Source organism: Budorcas taxicolor, chromosome 10 (assembly GCF_023091745.1).
Source record: "Budorcas taxicolor isolate Tak-1 chromosome 10, Takin1.1, whole genome shotgun sequence".
Classification (NCBI taxonomy): Eukaryota; Metazoa; Chordata; class Mammalia; order Artiodactyla; family Bovidae; genus Budorcas; species Budorcas taxicolor.
The window spans coordinates 56121169-56137651 of NC_068919.1; the positions used below are offsets into that span (position 1 = coordinate 56121169).

Sequence of the window (16483 nt, forward strand, 5' to 3'; positions counted from 1 at the left end):
TATATGTAGTAGTGTGTATATATTAATCCCAATCTACCAATTTATCCTGCCCCACTTACCCCCTGTAACCATAAGTTTTTTTTCTACATCTTTAACTCTTTCTGTTTTGTAGATAAGTTCATTTGTACCTTCTTTTTAGATTCCACATCTAAGTGGTACTATATTTTATTTATCTTTACCTGACTTACTTCACTTAGTGTGGTAATCTCTAGGTCCCTCCATTTCGCTGCAAATGGCATTATTTCATTCTTCTTGTGACTCAGTATTACTCCATTGTATATATGTATCACATATTCTTTATCCAGTCCTCTGTTGATGGACATTTAGGTTGCTTCCATGTCCTGGCTATTGTAAATAGTGCAACAGTGAACATTAGGGTGCATGTATCATTTTGAATTACTGTTTTCTCCAGGTATACCAGTGGGATTGCTGGGTCATATGGTAGCTCTATTTTTATTTTTTTAAGGAACCTCCATACTGTTCTTCATAGCAGCTATACCAGTTTACACTCCCACCAACAGTGTTTTTAAAGAATTCCTTGACAGTCTAGTAGTTAGGACTCCCTGCTTCCACTTCAGGGAGTAGGGTTTCAAATCCCTAGTCAGAGAACTAAGAAACTGCATGCCATGAGGTACAGCCAAAGAATAAATGAATGATTTTGTATGTATTTATGGGTATGTGTGTGTGTGTGTGTGTGTGTGTGTGTGTGTGTATACACATTCCAATCCCAAAGAAAGGCAATGCCAAGGAATGCTCAAACTACCGCGCAGTTGCACTCATCTCACATGCTAGTAAAGTAATGCTCAAAATTCTCCAACCCAGGCTTCAGCAATACGTGAACCGTGAACTCCCTGATGTTCAAGCTGGTTTTAGAAAAGGCAGAGGAACCAGAGATCAAATTGCCAACATCCGCTGGATCATGGAAAAAGCAAGAGAGTTCCAGAAAAACATCTATTTCTGCTTTATTGACTATGCCAAAGCCTTTGACTGTGTGGATCACAAGAAACTGTGGAAAATTCTAAAAGAGATGGGAATACCAGACCACCTGACCTGCCTCTTGAGAAATCTGTATGCAGGTCAAGAAGCAACAGTTAGAACTGGACATGGAACAACAGACTGGTTCCGAATAGGAAAAGGAGTCCGTCAAGGCTGTATATTGTCACCCTGCTTATTTAACTTATATGCAGAGTACATCATGAGAAACGCTGGACTGGAAGAAACACAAGCTGGAATCCAGATTGCCGGGAGAAATATCAATAACCTCAGATATGCAGATGCCACCACCCTTATGGCAGAAAGTGAAGAGGAGCTAAAAAGCTTCTTGATGAAAGTGAAAGAGGAGAGCGAAAAAGTTGGCTTAAAGCTCAACATTCAGAAAACGAAGATCATGGCATCTGGTCCCATCACTTCATGGGAAATAGATGGGGAAACAGTGGAAACAGTGTCAGACTTTATTTTGGGGGGCTCCAAAATCACTGCAGATGGTGATAGCAGCCATGAAATTAAAAGACGCTTACTCCTTGGAAGGAAAGTTATGACCAACCTAGATAGCATATTTAAAAGCAGAGACATTACTTTGCCAACTAAGGTCCATCTAGTCAAGGCTATGGTTTTTCCTGTGGTCATGTATGGATGTGAGGGTTGGACTGTGAAGAAGGCTGAGTGCCAAAGAATTGATGCTTTTGAACTGTGGTGTTGGAGAAGACTCTTGAGAGTCCCTTGGACTGCAAGGAGATCCAACCAGTCCATTCTGAAGGAGATCAACCCTGGGATTTCTTTGGAAGAAATGATGCTAAAGCTGAAACTCCAGTAATTTGGCCACCTTTGGCCACCTCATGAGAAGAGTTGACTCATTGGAAAACACTGATGCTGGGAGGGATTGGGGGCAGGAGGAGAAGGGGACAACCGAGGATGAGATGGCTGGATGGCATCACGGACTCGATGGATGTGAGTCTGAGTAAACTCCGGGAAATGGTGATGGACAGGGAGGCCTGGCATGCTGCGATTCATGGGGTCGCAAAGAATCAGACATGACTGAGCGACTGAACTGAACTGAGACTTCCCTGGTGGCTCAGTAGTAAAGAATCCACCTGCCACTGCAGGATCCGTGGGTTCAATCCTTGGGTCAGGAAGGAAATGGCAACCCACTCAAGAATTCTTCCTGGGAAATTCCATGGACAGAGGAGCCTAGAGGGCTATAGTCCATAGGGTCTCAAAAGAGTTGGACATGACTTAGCAACTAAACAATAGCAGTTGGTGTATATATATGTGTGTGTGTTGTGTATATATACATATGTATGTTTGTATGTATATATATTCATGTAGGACAGAGGAGCCTGGCGGGCTACAGTCCATGGGGTCGCAAAAGAGTTGGGCACAACTTAGCAATTAAACAACAACAATGATGGGGGTGTGTGTGTGTGTGTGTGTGTGTGTGTGTACATATGTATGTTGTATGTATATATATGCATGTATAAAAACATATCCTGAAGAAGTACATGGCACCTCACTCCAGTATTCTTGCCTGGAGAATCCTATGGACAGAGCAGCCTGGCAGGCTACAATCCATAGGGTTGCACAGAGTCAGATACTACTGAAGCAACTTAGCATGCATGCATGCATAAACACATATATAACCACCAATCACCTTGTTCAACTGGCTTATTAATTTTGTTCATGGGGGGAGATTTTTGTATGTAGATTTCCAAATCATCTAGAAATAGGAAAGGTTTTATTTTTTACTTTGTAATTTGTATGCCTTTTATTTCCTTTTCTTGTAGTTTTGCACTGAATAGGCCCTAGCATGCATGCTGCTGCTGCTGCTAAGTCGCTTTAGTCGTGTCCGACTCTGTGCGACCCCAGAGACAGCAGCCCACCAGGCTCCCCCATCCCTGGGATTCTCCAGGCAAGAACACTGGAGTGGGGTACCATTTCCTTCTCCAAGCATGCATGCTAGTATATTCATTTAAAAATCTAAAGTCAGAGACTACTTTGGATCATTGACATGGTCTTTTTGACCATGGAACTTGAGAATTGCTGATGTCTCTTTCAAATTTAGACTCGTGAGGGCTTGGAGTGTTTCTTTTCAAAGAATTATTGAATCAAAGAAATGCTACTCACATTTCATGATGTACGCATAAAGAGAGCTTGTGAAAAGACTTACTTTTTTCTCATACCTGAGCAGATAAATATTAAATAACAGAGTGGTTTCCTCAGTGAATGAACTTGGGAGAGATGGATAAGGAGCTTCTCTACTGCTTTTATTTATATACTCTTAAATATTCTCCCCAACATGTATTTGCTGTTTTTTAAATTAAACTGAAAAATAAAACATATGTCACATACAGCAGTTTTTAAGAAGCACTTGTTTCTCAAAGCTGAGTACTTGACTTTCTGTTTTGATGCAACTTCTGTAATATAACCTGTTAACAAGCTTTCAAGTGCTTCTCTGTGGTTAACACTAGGAGTATACTCTGTGAGGAATAAGAAAATTTGTAATATTATAGTTGCTCTGGTAGAGCATATTTTTCTTCACAGAGATAAGAATAACTTATTACATAATTATGTCTAAACAGTGGTTAAGTTTAAAGATAGTTCAGTGTAGATTGGAATAGTAAGAAGGCCAAACTTTATATGATTGATGTGGGAGGAAATTGATTTCTGGTCAGATGAACTTTTGAAATGAGGGCATGGCAATGGCAGTGACCACTCTCCTAGTGCCAGAAAGCATAGTTAACATATTTCTTTAAATAGAAAGAACGTGTTAACTTTTAATTGTTCCTTAAAATTTATTTTATCTTATCTCCCAGGAGTCTGTCTTGAACTATCGTTTAGATCCTCTCGGCATTGTTGATGGCTTTACTGCAGAGGTAGGGGCAAGTGGTGTCTTCTGCCCCACCCATTTGACTCTTCCAGTTGAAGTGTCATTCTACAGTGTTTCCGATGATAATGCTCCCTCTCCTTATATGGCAAGTATTTTTCAATTGTCTTCTGCTGAAATCAGCCATCTTAATGACAAATGCCTTTAAGTTTAAAGAGATTTAGTACTGCTTTGGTACAATGCCTGAAAATATAAACCATTTCCTAAGAGTGGATTGAGGGCCAAATAGAGACAAATATGCCAAAACAGCACCTTACAACTTCTTTCTGAGCAAGCTCCAATGACAGATATCCTCTCTTGTATTTGAGATGATGCTGAAAATTTACTTGTTTTATGTAATTCGAAGAAATGATAAAATTTTAATTAGTGACACTGTAATTCCATATCTTGCTGAGTTCACACAAATTCTTAAGTTCTTACTGTGCACTCTAGTCCTATCAGTGTTGCCTTCACTATGAGCCTCAACTCAGTAGAGTTTAAATAAGGATTTAGTGACCTACGTTTTCTGTGAAACCGTTTCACTCCCTTTCTCCTGTTTGGTTTATCTTTGGACCATTTTTTTTTCCAGTCCCAATCCTAGGATCTCTAAAACAGACGAGGATACTATATTACACAGTTTATTTCTTTAGCTCTGAATGTGGCCTTGTGTAGTTTCTTGAAATTGATGGATAAATTGGCCCAGACCCGGGGAATGCCAAGGGTGAGACTTTGCACCAGAAGCTGCCTGGTTTCCTGAGGCTCCGACTTGAGAGTGTCTAACAGCACAGCTCTGCTGATCAGAGTTAGGGAAGAATGAGGAATCTGTGCAGAGTACGCAAACTGATTTATGACAATTAGCCACAAATGCAGGCTATTCTGAATCTACCCTCAGGACAGCAAACAAGTTTACCTGCTTGCTAAATATGGCCAATAACATCAAGTAGAAATGAATTTGGACTTCTCTGGTGGGTCAGTGGTAAAGAATCTGCCTGCAGTATAGGAGACCTGGGTTCGATCCCTGGATTGGGAAGATCCCCTGGAGGAGGGCATGGCAACCCACTACAATATTCTTGCCTGGAGAATCCCATGGACAGAAGAGCCTGGTGGCTACGGTCCATGGGGTTGCAAAGAGTTGGACATGACTGAGCAACTGAACAACAGAACAGGATTTTTTAGCTCAGTGGGCATGAATTTAAGCAAACTCCTAAAGATAGTGAAGAACAGGGAAGCCTGATGTGCTGCAGTCTGAGGTCTCAAAGACTGAGTGACTGAACAACAACAAGGTTCTTTAGAATACTAGCTGTGTCTGACTCTGTGCCAATGTTTTAGTGGTGAGTAAAACACCTCGGGAATAAGAGCAGCGTCTTGAACCTTAAGATCCTATAATTTTATCTTTCTCATTTTTTTATTCCAGCAGATTTGAGGATAAAATAAGCCCTCAACTGCAAAAATGGTACCAGGTCCTGGTGTGTGATTACTGTCAGCCCCTTTCCAAAAGACAAGTCAGTGGCTACTAATACAAATGTTTAAGAAGTTTACACTGATGGTATAAAATATGGAGTCAGATCAGGGTTTTTATGTTAGGCCTTACTTTGGGAAATACAAATTTCAATAGACATAGACATATATGTTTCTGGTCTTCCTATTTGAGTTTCCTAGCTTATCACCTGATCCAGTTTCTTTCTTTCCTTCTTTCTTTCTAATATCCTTTTCCCCCCATCTTCTAGATTCTCAAGGACATTAGCAACAGTGCATTTTGTTATGAATAAAAGCTATGAAAAGGAAATTCTAGTACATAATTGAGAGTCAGGAGTCTGTGTGTTTCATACTTTAATCAAAAAAGCACAATGATGTAATCATTTATTCAAAGTTTTCTTTCTTTGATAATAATTACATTTGTGAGTAATAATCGTGAAGATGCATAACAATGGTTGTTACAAAAAACAGGCTCAGTTCTTCACAAACTTGCCCAGTTATCATATCCACCAAACGATATTCACTTAACATAGAAAGATATATCCACTTTTCAGTATAATTTTGAAAAAAAAAAACCTTAATTTTAGATAATGGAAAATATCATTGAAATATCATTAAGATAAGCTCAATATCAAAAAAATGTGCATACTGAATGCTTACAGTATTAAAATACATCTATAAAGATGCCCATTTTGCTTTACTAGAACATCAAGGAGTCTCATTAGTTTCACATATTCTGTTGGCACATACTAATATAGAAATGGAAAGATAAGGTCTGAGGTCATTAGTGTACAGAGTTCCTGACGACCGTTAGGGGAGTTAGAAACAAGATAAAAGAGTGAATTGTCTGAAAATGAGCTCAAAAAATATCTTGGTGTGAAATTCATGAGCAAGAGGTAATTTGAACTGTGCTTTAGAAAAAGCAAAACCTTGACCTTGGTTGACATCTGAAAAACGAAGGATTAAGAGGTAAAGGATTTTATCATGCTGTCTCCAGAAAGTACATCCAGGTGATCAGAGATTTTGAATAAATATTGAAAAGAGTTTAAATTAGGTTAAGTTAGTATATCCTTTAAGAATCTTTTACTTTTCTCTGATAATTGTCTTTAATAAATTTTCCATTATGTAATTTTTTACTCATTAAAAATGAGTTGCCTTTGCAAATGACCCAGTCCAAATCTTAGATCACAGATCTTTCCTACTGTATATTAATAAAATTAATCTTGTTTTTTAGGGAATCTTATTTATATTTTGGTATTTGTCTGTTTTCAAAGGACTGATCATGTTTTGATAAGGTAGTATATATCATAGGCCAGTGGAACTGAGACACCAAATCCCTCTTTGTTACTCTAATAATGACCTTGGGACTTCTCATAACAAATTATACAGTTGACTCACAAAAGTGAAATTTTAGCACAGAAAATTCTGTCTTTGTGGTGTGGAGATAGTATCAGGCTTTTCATTAAACAATTCCTTTAAGATTAGCTGAAAGCCAGATAAATCTCTCTCTCCAGTCCAGTGTTAATGGTAAGAATATTCTCCAAGTGTTAGGTGATGTGACATTTCACTGTTTAGAAACTATTGCATGGTGATACCAGTTAGAAAGGTCTAAAGCAGGTTTGCTCATGGCAGCGTCATGGTATGACTTGCATTATGATCATATTAACAACACTGTAGGGGCTTCTCTGGTGGCTCAGTGGTAAAAAAAAAATTCAGCTGACAAAGCAGGAGACACAGCTTCAATCCCTGGTCCAGGAAGATCCCACATGCTGCGGAACAGCTAAGCCTCTGTGCCACAACTATTGAGCCTGTGCTCTAGAGCCCAGGAACCTCAACTACTGAGCCCATACACCACACCTACTGAAGCCTATGCACCCTAGAGCCTCTGCTCTGCGACTAGAGAAGCCACCACAATGAGAAGGCCGCACACAACAAAGAATAGTCCCCACTCACTGTAACTGGAGAAAAGCCTGTGCGGCAACGAAGACCCAGCACAGCCGAAAATAAATAAATTAATTGATTTTTAAAAAGCAACACTATATATTTTATATATTTTTTCTATTTGTAATTAGCCATATTAAGATATCTTCCTTCAGTTTTACTTAGTTTCGCATATTTTCTATTACACAATCACTTGAGAAAGAGTTTTTGTGTAAGATTTTGACCAAATTGAGTTCTTCTTAATCCTTCTATTCCATTCTAAAATGCCAGAAGGAAATGTTTTTCTTCCTTATGTTATATACAGCAATTTTCTAGGTATAAATATTAATATGCCAACCGATTAAAATAATGAAATTGTTAAAATAATAAATTTAATAATAATACTAATGAAATTCCAAATACTTTCCTAATCTCTTTATAAAATTCCAAACTTGCCATTGTCAATACTAGTCTTACATTGCTTAGAAATTTTGTGAAGTGTTGCCTTAAAATTTGAGGTTTTAGAAAAATCTATATTCTTCCCTTATAAATTGATGTATTATTATTATATTCTAAAAACTATTAGAATTATATTAAAGGAAATAAGTGCAGGCTTGGTAGTAGATTTTCCCTCACCAATATTCTTATATATATTTAACAGAGGATGGCAAGGAAATACAGTAGTGTATTGGCTGGAGTAATGTAATTAGAAAGGTAGCTATTATTTAGATATATTTTGCTTTTCTTTCTGGAACTAGGAAAAAGAGGAGCACTATATATACCATAGCATTTTTTCATGTAGAGAAAATTGTAAGAGAAAAATTATTAAAGCTTCATTACTGTTTTGGTTAGGGATACAGTTTGTTAACATGCTGTTTTCATGCTTTAAATGACCATTGATATATCAGATTCATTAAGAACCACATGTCTTTTCAGTGCCCTTGAAATGAACATCAACATTTCCCATTATCAACATACTAATTTAATATTCTGATTGTCAAGTGCTGTTCACTTGAAGGTTAGGTATTCACATAGTAGAGTCTGGCCTTCCCTTTTACCTTTGTCCCCTCCCTTTTATCCCCCACCCCTACCCCTGGTCAGTCTTTCAAACCCAACAGAGATATTACCTGATAGGACAGTCCTATTTTATATTTACTTTTACATAAGGTTGGCATGTTTTGGCAAGTACAATGTAAAATGATGGGATATGAATCGTAAAACATGCAATTATTCTACTTGAATACTCAAAAGAAAACTATTCACCCAGTTAAATGAATCAGCATTTTTTTCTTGAAGCTACCTAAGAATTAAGTACCACAATCACCATCTGTAGTCATTTGGTCATCCTGGTTATCTAGAAACTTTCACACATTCAATTGTAGCTTCCTGTGTTTTAATTTATACTGTTTGCCATTGTTTGGACTTCTGCAGTAATTACAGCATCTTTCTCAGAAAATTATTTTGTGTGATATGACAGTACCTCTCAAACTTTAATGTACATATGATATCATCTGGGGAATGTTGTTAAAATGCAGATCTGATTTAGTAGGTGTGTGGGGAGAAATAAGAAGCTGTGTTTCTAACAAGTTAACAGGTGATGCTGATGATGCTGGTCTACCTTAAGTCAGAAAGTCATTTATGTATATAACAACTTAATTTCCTGACTGAATAATTGACTTCATTTTTTGGGCCAGACATAAACAGGATCATCCCTCATTTTTGACTTTTCATATGTCCAAGGATCAGTAAATTGTTTTGCTTCTTCATTTCCTCCTCCCACATGATACAAGAGAATAATCTCCCTTTATCTCCTTTTTAGTTAAGGATCTTCTTACTTCTATATCTTATATCTTAATAGAAATTTCAAGCAGCATGGTCATTGATGTTATATATTGTTTATTGCAACATCTCCGGGAAAAATAGTAAATTGTTTCCTTATGGGTGAAATCCTTACTATTTTGTATTCCTTGAATGTATCTCTATTAATTCAATGTGAATTTTTTTTCCATACAAATACAGTTGTGAAAAGTTATTAATTACATAATTTATTATTTTTATTTTAGTCTTTTGTGTGTATAAATATGCACCAGTTTGTACTCAATTTGTCTTCTTTTATTTTAAGGGTGTGATTACTTTAGAGTCCCTTGGTAAAAGGGGTTATCGAGTACCTCCTTCAGGAACAATACAAGTGGTATGTGTTTTATAGCCTACAATTGCAATAATCATTCTCTCACATACATATAGAACTTAGCCCTTTCTCCTGCTACTGCTGCTGCAACAACTTTGGTAAGTAACAGTGGGGCTGCAGCTTTGTTTGGAGTTTCCCTGCTCTGCCTCAGGAATGACCATTTGGGGACCTCCATAAAAGCAAAGCATTAATAAGCTAATCAAGGTGAATGGTTTAGAAAAATAGCATATGGCAGTTAACTTAAATAGAGCTATTTTCAGTATGAATAAAATTTAGATTACCAGTATCTTCTATTTAATATAATAAGACAGATTGAGATTGACCCATGTAAAAGGAGACCCCAAGTATTAGTATTGCTTTCGCAGGGAACTTGGGAAGAAAAATTATCCCTACTATAATAATTTCTAAAATTGATTTAATGAGATGGTTACACAAAGCAGAAATGAAGTCCTGCAGACGTCAGGGTAAAGAATGCATCTTTCCTTTCGGCCTAGATGTTGATCTAGTTTTGCCTTAGGAGAACTCTTCTAGCCCAGTGCAGTAATCTTTCATCATCTTTGATCCCCAGCTCTTAGAAGAGTAATTTTATATCAAGGCCCGTTTGTGATTCAGTCCATCTCCAAGTCAGACCCAGGATAATCCTGTGAGTCTAAAGTCTATTACAGTATTGACTCTTATAACTCTTCAAAAGAGTCTAGCTGTATTTGTCAACTGTACCTCAAAAAAGCTGAAATTAAAAAAAAAAAAAGAGTCTAGCTGAGTTCCTCACACTAAGGATCTGGTCTAATTCAGCAAGCTTTTCTATGACTTTTGGCTGCAGTGTGATCAGTTCTTTGTCAGACCACTTTTATGCATCCCCATTGTTCTAGTATGGCAGAGTCTGTACATTTGTTTATTTTGTGTCACACAGAAATGAAACAGTACTAAGCAATTTATATGCATGTTTATATTGGAGTATGTATACATATATATAACTTTACTTAGGAAAAATCATCGCATTTTAAAGTAAGATTTTTATGTGAATGGATTTCTTGAACTAAAAGAGTGATCATCTTCTGATCTCTTGCCTCTGGCTATGTAGCTCTTGTGAAAGTGTGGGTCACTGGAAAACTAGCTATCAGTTGTCATAATAATGAGGCATAAACCCAGAGGCAGCACATTTACCCCTTGTTTGAAGACTGCCAACTCTCCTGGCTATTTTAAATCTGAAACTTGGGTATGTCTTTCATTCCTTATGTAAGTTTAATTATGTATAAACATGGCTTGAACTTCTGGCTTACTAGTTGTTGTAGTTGTTAAATATATTAGCCTTAATTTTAAGACTCACTAGATTTCAAAAATTGGATCATAATATTGATATATTTCTCATTTTGATTCAGTGAGTGATGTCCAGTGCCACGGATGAGCTTCTGAAAGCATGGGCACCAAGTTACCTATTGATGTGTTGGTAATTTGGTTAAAGTCAAATCAGCAGCTTGGAATTTTGTTTAAAAATTAGTACTTAAAAAAAATAATATTCCTTCAGTTATTCATGGCCAAATAGCGATTGAATTTAATTTTGGTCTATTATGATATCGATGGTGGTAAAAAAAAAAGTCTAGTGTCACTGAAGTTTCTGAAATGAATCCAACTGTAAGAATATAAATTATTACTTAGTGTACTTTGTAACTAATAATAATGAACTTTATTTTCTAAACTTGGAAAAATTTCCAAACAAAAATTTCTTTTTTGAGAACATATTTTAAATTTTATAATAACCGTATGTAACTAAAACATCAAAGTCTAGTTTTACCAAACTTTTTATTTTAAAAAAATTCTATTTATTCACTTAAAATGTGAGGAAAGCTGAAATTTTATTTTGAACATTTTGCAGTTAATTTTAATAAAATAATATTTGAAGTATATGCACTGGAATGTTTTAATTGAGTGAAGCTGTATTTAATAGTTTAATGGAACTATTTCTTAATATATGAACAAGAGTGAAAGTTGTGTATTATCTATTATTAATAAGAGATTTGTGACTAAAAGATTTTGACTTGTTACAGGATCTCTTATTTATGTCAATAAAAAATAAGTTGAACCACTAAAAATACTGAATATCATTTCATAAACTTCTGAAATTTTATTAGCTTTATTCCTTCAAACTGAATTATATCCACTGGGATTAATTTATTATTACAAAGCCTATTTTACTGTTGGCATAATCACTGTAAGACAAATCAACAAATCATTGTTTTTAAAAAATAATTTTTATATTGTTTCTTCAGACCTTATTTAATCCTAATAAGACTGTGGTGAAGATGTTTGTTGTGATATATGACTTGCGAGATATGCCAGCCAATCATCAGACATTCCTACGACAAAGAACTTTTTCTGTACCTGTTAAACAAGAAATGAAAAGAAGTGTTAATAAAGAGAACATCCGACATACAGAAGAACGGTTATTACGCTACCTCATACATCTGAGGTAATGTTCTAAATGAATATGAAAATGTGTTACTTCAGAAGAAAATTCTAAAATTTTTACTTTATTTTTAAAAACTCTCTCTCTAACTAGACAACTGCCCCTTGGAATTTGCTTAACTTGGACACTCTTTATGATATGCCAGGATGCAGAAAGCACATGGCATATTTTTCTGCAGTCATTATTACTTGTTGACTTAAGGGAGTTTTTATTGGTAGCTGTGTAATGTAAAATATTTTATAGGGAAAAAATGCTAATATATCTGGAGGGGCAGTGAAACAGTTTTCTGAAGCAATGCTGCCCAATAGAAGTATAATATGACCCATATAAATAGTTCTATATTTTCTATTAGCCACATTAATAAAAGTAATAGGTAGTGGAGGATTAATATGTTTTATTTAACTGAACACATTTAAGTATTATAATTTGAAATGTAATATACATAAAAATTATCAGTGAGATATTTATGTTCATTTGCTGTCCTCAATTTGAACTAGCCACATTACAAGTGCTTAGTAGGTGCTTGTGGCTTCTGAGTTGGACAGGGAAATTCTTAACCTTCATTTATTCATTCATTCATTCAAAAAATATTGATGTGTCAGGCATGCTTCTAGACTGTAGGGAAGCAGCAGTGACAAAAATCTCTGTTCTCATACAGTTTATATTCTGGTTATTCTGTCAGAAAGATATTTTCCTCAAACTTTTACTACACAGCTCAGAGCTCTAGGTTGTGAGAAACCATTTGTTTGCTCTTGAAGTTCATACTTCCAGGGGTAACCCTTGTAGCCCTGATATCCTAGTGCAGTTCTTAGGTTCCATGAGCAAGTCTGTTGCTTAGTAGAAAGCTCAGTAGTCTTTTGTCTATAACTCAATCAGTGAGGAGACTGATCACATCAGTGACAATAATTCATCTTAACTTCTTACTCCAAGAAGCCCCATTCATCAGGAGAAGGTACCAGCCTTTTCTTTAATCTGTTCCAACAACCGTAGCCATATGTAACCAACGATTAGATACCTTAAATGCTGTAAAGAAACTACTTTAGAAAGTATGGTGTAATTCCCAAAGTTCACCATGTTCTTTTTCAGATTGAAAAGGTGAAAAACTTCAGAAAGAATGAGAGTGAGCCAGCCTGAGGTCTGCTTTAATGTATACAACTGACCACCAGATTTTTCAGCTAATTTGGGAATGTCATCCACAGTCCCAGATATTTCTACTAGACAAAGGGAAAACCACAAAAATTAGCACTAAAGGGTATGTCTGACATACCCATAATCTGCCAGATAGATTTATGTGATTAAAGCCTCCAATCCCTGTAGTATGCTATAGATGTTAGCAGAAGACAGAAGCAGTTCCATATACAGCTTTGATAACCATTTTCATTTCACCGCTAACTTTCTCCTCTTGATTTCTATTGATGATTAGGCTTTGCTAGCCACTACGGACAGTAGCAGTCTTTTCTCAGCCTGTGGTTGTCCTCAAAGCTTGATATAGTTTTCTGTGGTAACTTTCCAAGTGTGGAATCCATTTTATTGTAGTCAAAATTGTAGGAGGGCAGGTTGTGTGAAATGGGTCATTCTTTGTATGAACTAGAGGATGCCTAAATGTAGTATAACTGGCTGACATGAACTAAAACTTAAGGCTATAGATGAGGAAAGATGCATGTGCTTTGGTGTCAGGAATATAAAGTAGGATTGTATGTGAAACCCAGATTTACAGAAAGCACCTCTGTCATTGTAAGAGGGGAAAGGGAGTGTGAAGTGTGTACGGAATAGGGAAGGGGAAGCATTTAACATAGCAGCATTTGCTTTGGCAATATAAGATGTCAAATATTTTGTTAAAGAGGGACTGTTAATACTGTAACAAGACTGATTCTTCCTGCTTTCAAAAGTTAAAACTTTGAAACTCAAAACTTACTCAGGTCTGTTTGTTTTAAACACTTATTTCCTGAAATGAAGCATCTTTTTGTTGTTTCTTTTTTTAGGTTCCAGAGTTCTAAATCTGGAAAGATCTACCTCCATAGAGATGTACGGCTCCTGTTCTCTAGAAAGTCAATGGAAGTTGATAGCGGTGCTGCATATGAACTCAAATCTTACACTGAATCACCAACAAACCCTCAGTTTTCACCAAGATGTTGATAAAGAGTGACAGCTTAAAGTATTTGCCCAGTACCCAAGTTTGAAAGTAAAAATTAGCATAGAAAGGAGTGTACCAAATTAACAAGCAGGGGAGTGGATCTTCTCCTGTTTTCCTGGACCAGTTTTTAATCAAAGGATTCCTGGAATGAGCTCTACATATTCCAAGTAGACTGGAAATACTCATGTCCTAATCCTTTTTGTACTGTTGAAACCACTTCATTGGACATGTTGCAATAGCAAATCCCTTCCCCCCCACAATTAGATTAGTGTTTACACTTTTTATTTCTCAGTTATTTAATATTTAATGTTTTCCTTAATACTCAAGTGATGTTTGTCTCTAGTGTTCTAATGTAGCACAAATCCTATGTAAAATCATACTGTGTATTTTTGACATTACTGTTGAAATCTGAAATATATGCACAAGTCTTTTAATTTTGCGTGATGTGTTTTAAGTACTATTCATTTAAGTTATTGAAAATGAGAATGAAATGTTGAGCTTCTTTAAGATTAACGCACTATGCAAGCATGTGTACTTTTTATATCTCCTGGGTTTAGTTTTTACAACACCTCGTCCCGATTGCTGTCTCACACAGTAGTCCTGTAACATGCTGTCTTGGCAGTGCAATGCAGACTAAGCTGCTTCACATTCCCTTTGCAACTTCAGATCATCATGCCCATTCATATTCCTTCTAAAATCTCTTATCCCCAAAACAGTTCTATTTTTTCCTTAATCACTACTACAGAGGATTTACCTTAAATCGCTGTCCCATTCTAGATAATTTTTGCAAATTGTTAAAAGAATATGTACTTTGAAGACAAATTAGTATTTATATTGTAAATATATGCAAGAAACAAAGAAATGTGTATTTGGCTTTTATTTTTGGATGAGACATTGATGCGATTGAGTGAATTTCTGGTACCCATCATACAGTTTCTATTCTTGCTTTATAGCTGATAAGAGGAGAGGGAAGATGTCTTGAGCCTCATCCCAATTTATCAGTTTCTCATTCAGGGTCACATGGAAGGCATTTGGCAACTGGAAAAACTACTGAGTAAGAGAACTTGATTGAATGCAAGTCTTCCAAGTCTTCCATCTGTCCCCTCAGAAAGAAGAGTAGTTTTAGATCTTTCTACAGAGACAATGGGTAACAGCAGATCAGTTTACAAAGGATGAATACTGGGAATGCCCAAAGCCATGAATGCGGGTTAGAAAATACTTACCGTTCAAGTAGACCAGATTTGGAACACCGGGGAGCCTAGAACTAAGTGAGCAGTCTGGAATTTGGGAGATGGGAAGGTCTTTATTTTTGGTACTCAGATAATGGATAGACTATGCAAAAGAATCTGAACTGGATATGAACGTGTATCTGATGGCTTTGGGGGTGGTCAGCAAGAAGCCTCTTATAAATTTCCTTTTGAAATACCAGCTTAAAGAGAAAAGGCTTTTTATATTCCATAAAACTAAAAAATAAAGTTTTCAGTGGCACAAGTTTGTAAAGATTTGTTCTTAATCTTTAGCCATGTGGTAGCAAAATGGGATTAGGACCCAAAAGGTTTGGATTCTAGTCCCAGTTCTAATGGTATCTGACGGAACTGACTTCAGAAATCCTCTAAGCCTTCTGGGTCTGTGTGATTGAGAAAATGAAGTGCTGCTGCTGCTGCTAAGTCACTTCAGTCGTGTCCAACTCTGTGCGACCCGATAGATGGCAGCCCACCAGGCTCCCCCATCCCTGGATTCTCCAGGCAAGAATACTGGAGTGGGTTGCCATTTCCTTCTCCAGTGCATGAAAGTGAAAAGTGAAAGTGAAGTCGCTCGGTCGTGTCCGACTCTCAGCAACCCCGTGGACTGCAGCCTACCAGGCTCCTCCATCCTTGAGATCTTCCATGCAAGAGTACTGGAGTGGGGTGCCATGAGAAAATGAGGTGAGAGTATCATTAATGTGCCTTTTCTTAAATTCTATCAACTAATTATTAGAATAAGTATTTAAATACATGTAGCTAGAGTTTAAAAAAAAATAGTTGGAGTATAGTTGATTACAGCATTGTGTTAGCTTCTGGTGTATAGCTAAGTGATTCAGTTATACATCTATATCCATTCTTTTTAAGATTCTTTTCCCATATAGGCATTATATTGAGTAGAGATCCGTGTGCTATATAGTAGGTCCTTATTAGTTATCTGTTTTATATATACTAGTATGTATATGTCAGTCCCAATAGACTTTTTATACACTTGACAAAAGTCAGTATTGATCATTTTATATAAAACTTGGAAAATAACAAAAACATTTAGAACATCAAAATGCCTTTTTTTTTAATTAAAAAAATGTTATTGCTGCTTTAACCTCTCTAGTAATCCAAAAATTAGTGATATATATGTTTGCAGGTGTCTTTTATGTAGATACTACAATGCAGTCTTCTAGAATTTTTTCTAGTGCTTGGT

General features: G+C 36.3%; 1 protein-coding gene across 1 annotated transcript in view; it reads left to right on the forward strand.

Moving 5' to 3' along the window:
• The window catches only part of ATOSA (atos homolog A), an 85914-nt gene extending 71047 nt beyond the window's left edge, over positions 1-14867 (forward strand). The window contains exons 10-13 of the mRNA XM_052646631.1: positions 3810-3968; positions 9378-9446; positions 11711-11910; positions 13890-14867. Coding sequence (XP_052502591.1) covers positions 3810-3968; positions 9378-9446; positions 11711-11910; positions 13890-14043 — 582 coding nt within the window. The 3' untranslated portion in view covers positions 14044-14867. The remainder of the gene's footprint in view (positions 1-3809; positions 3969-9377; positions 9447-11710; positions 11911-13889) is intronic.
• The last annotated feature ends 1616 nt before the right edge of the window (positions 14868-16483 follow it).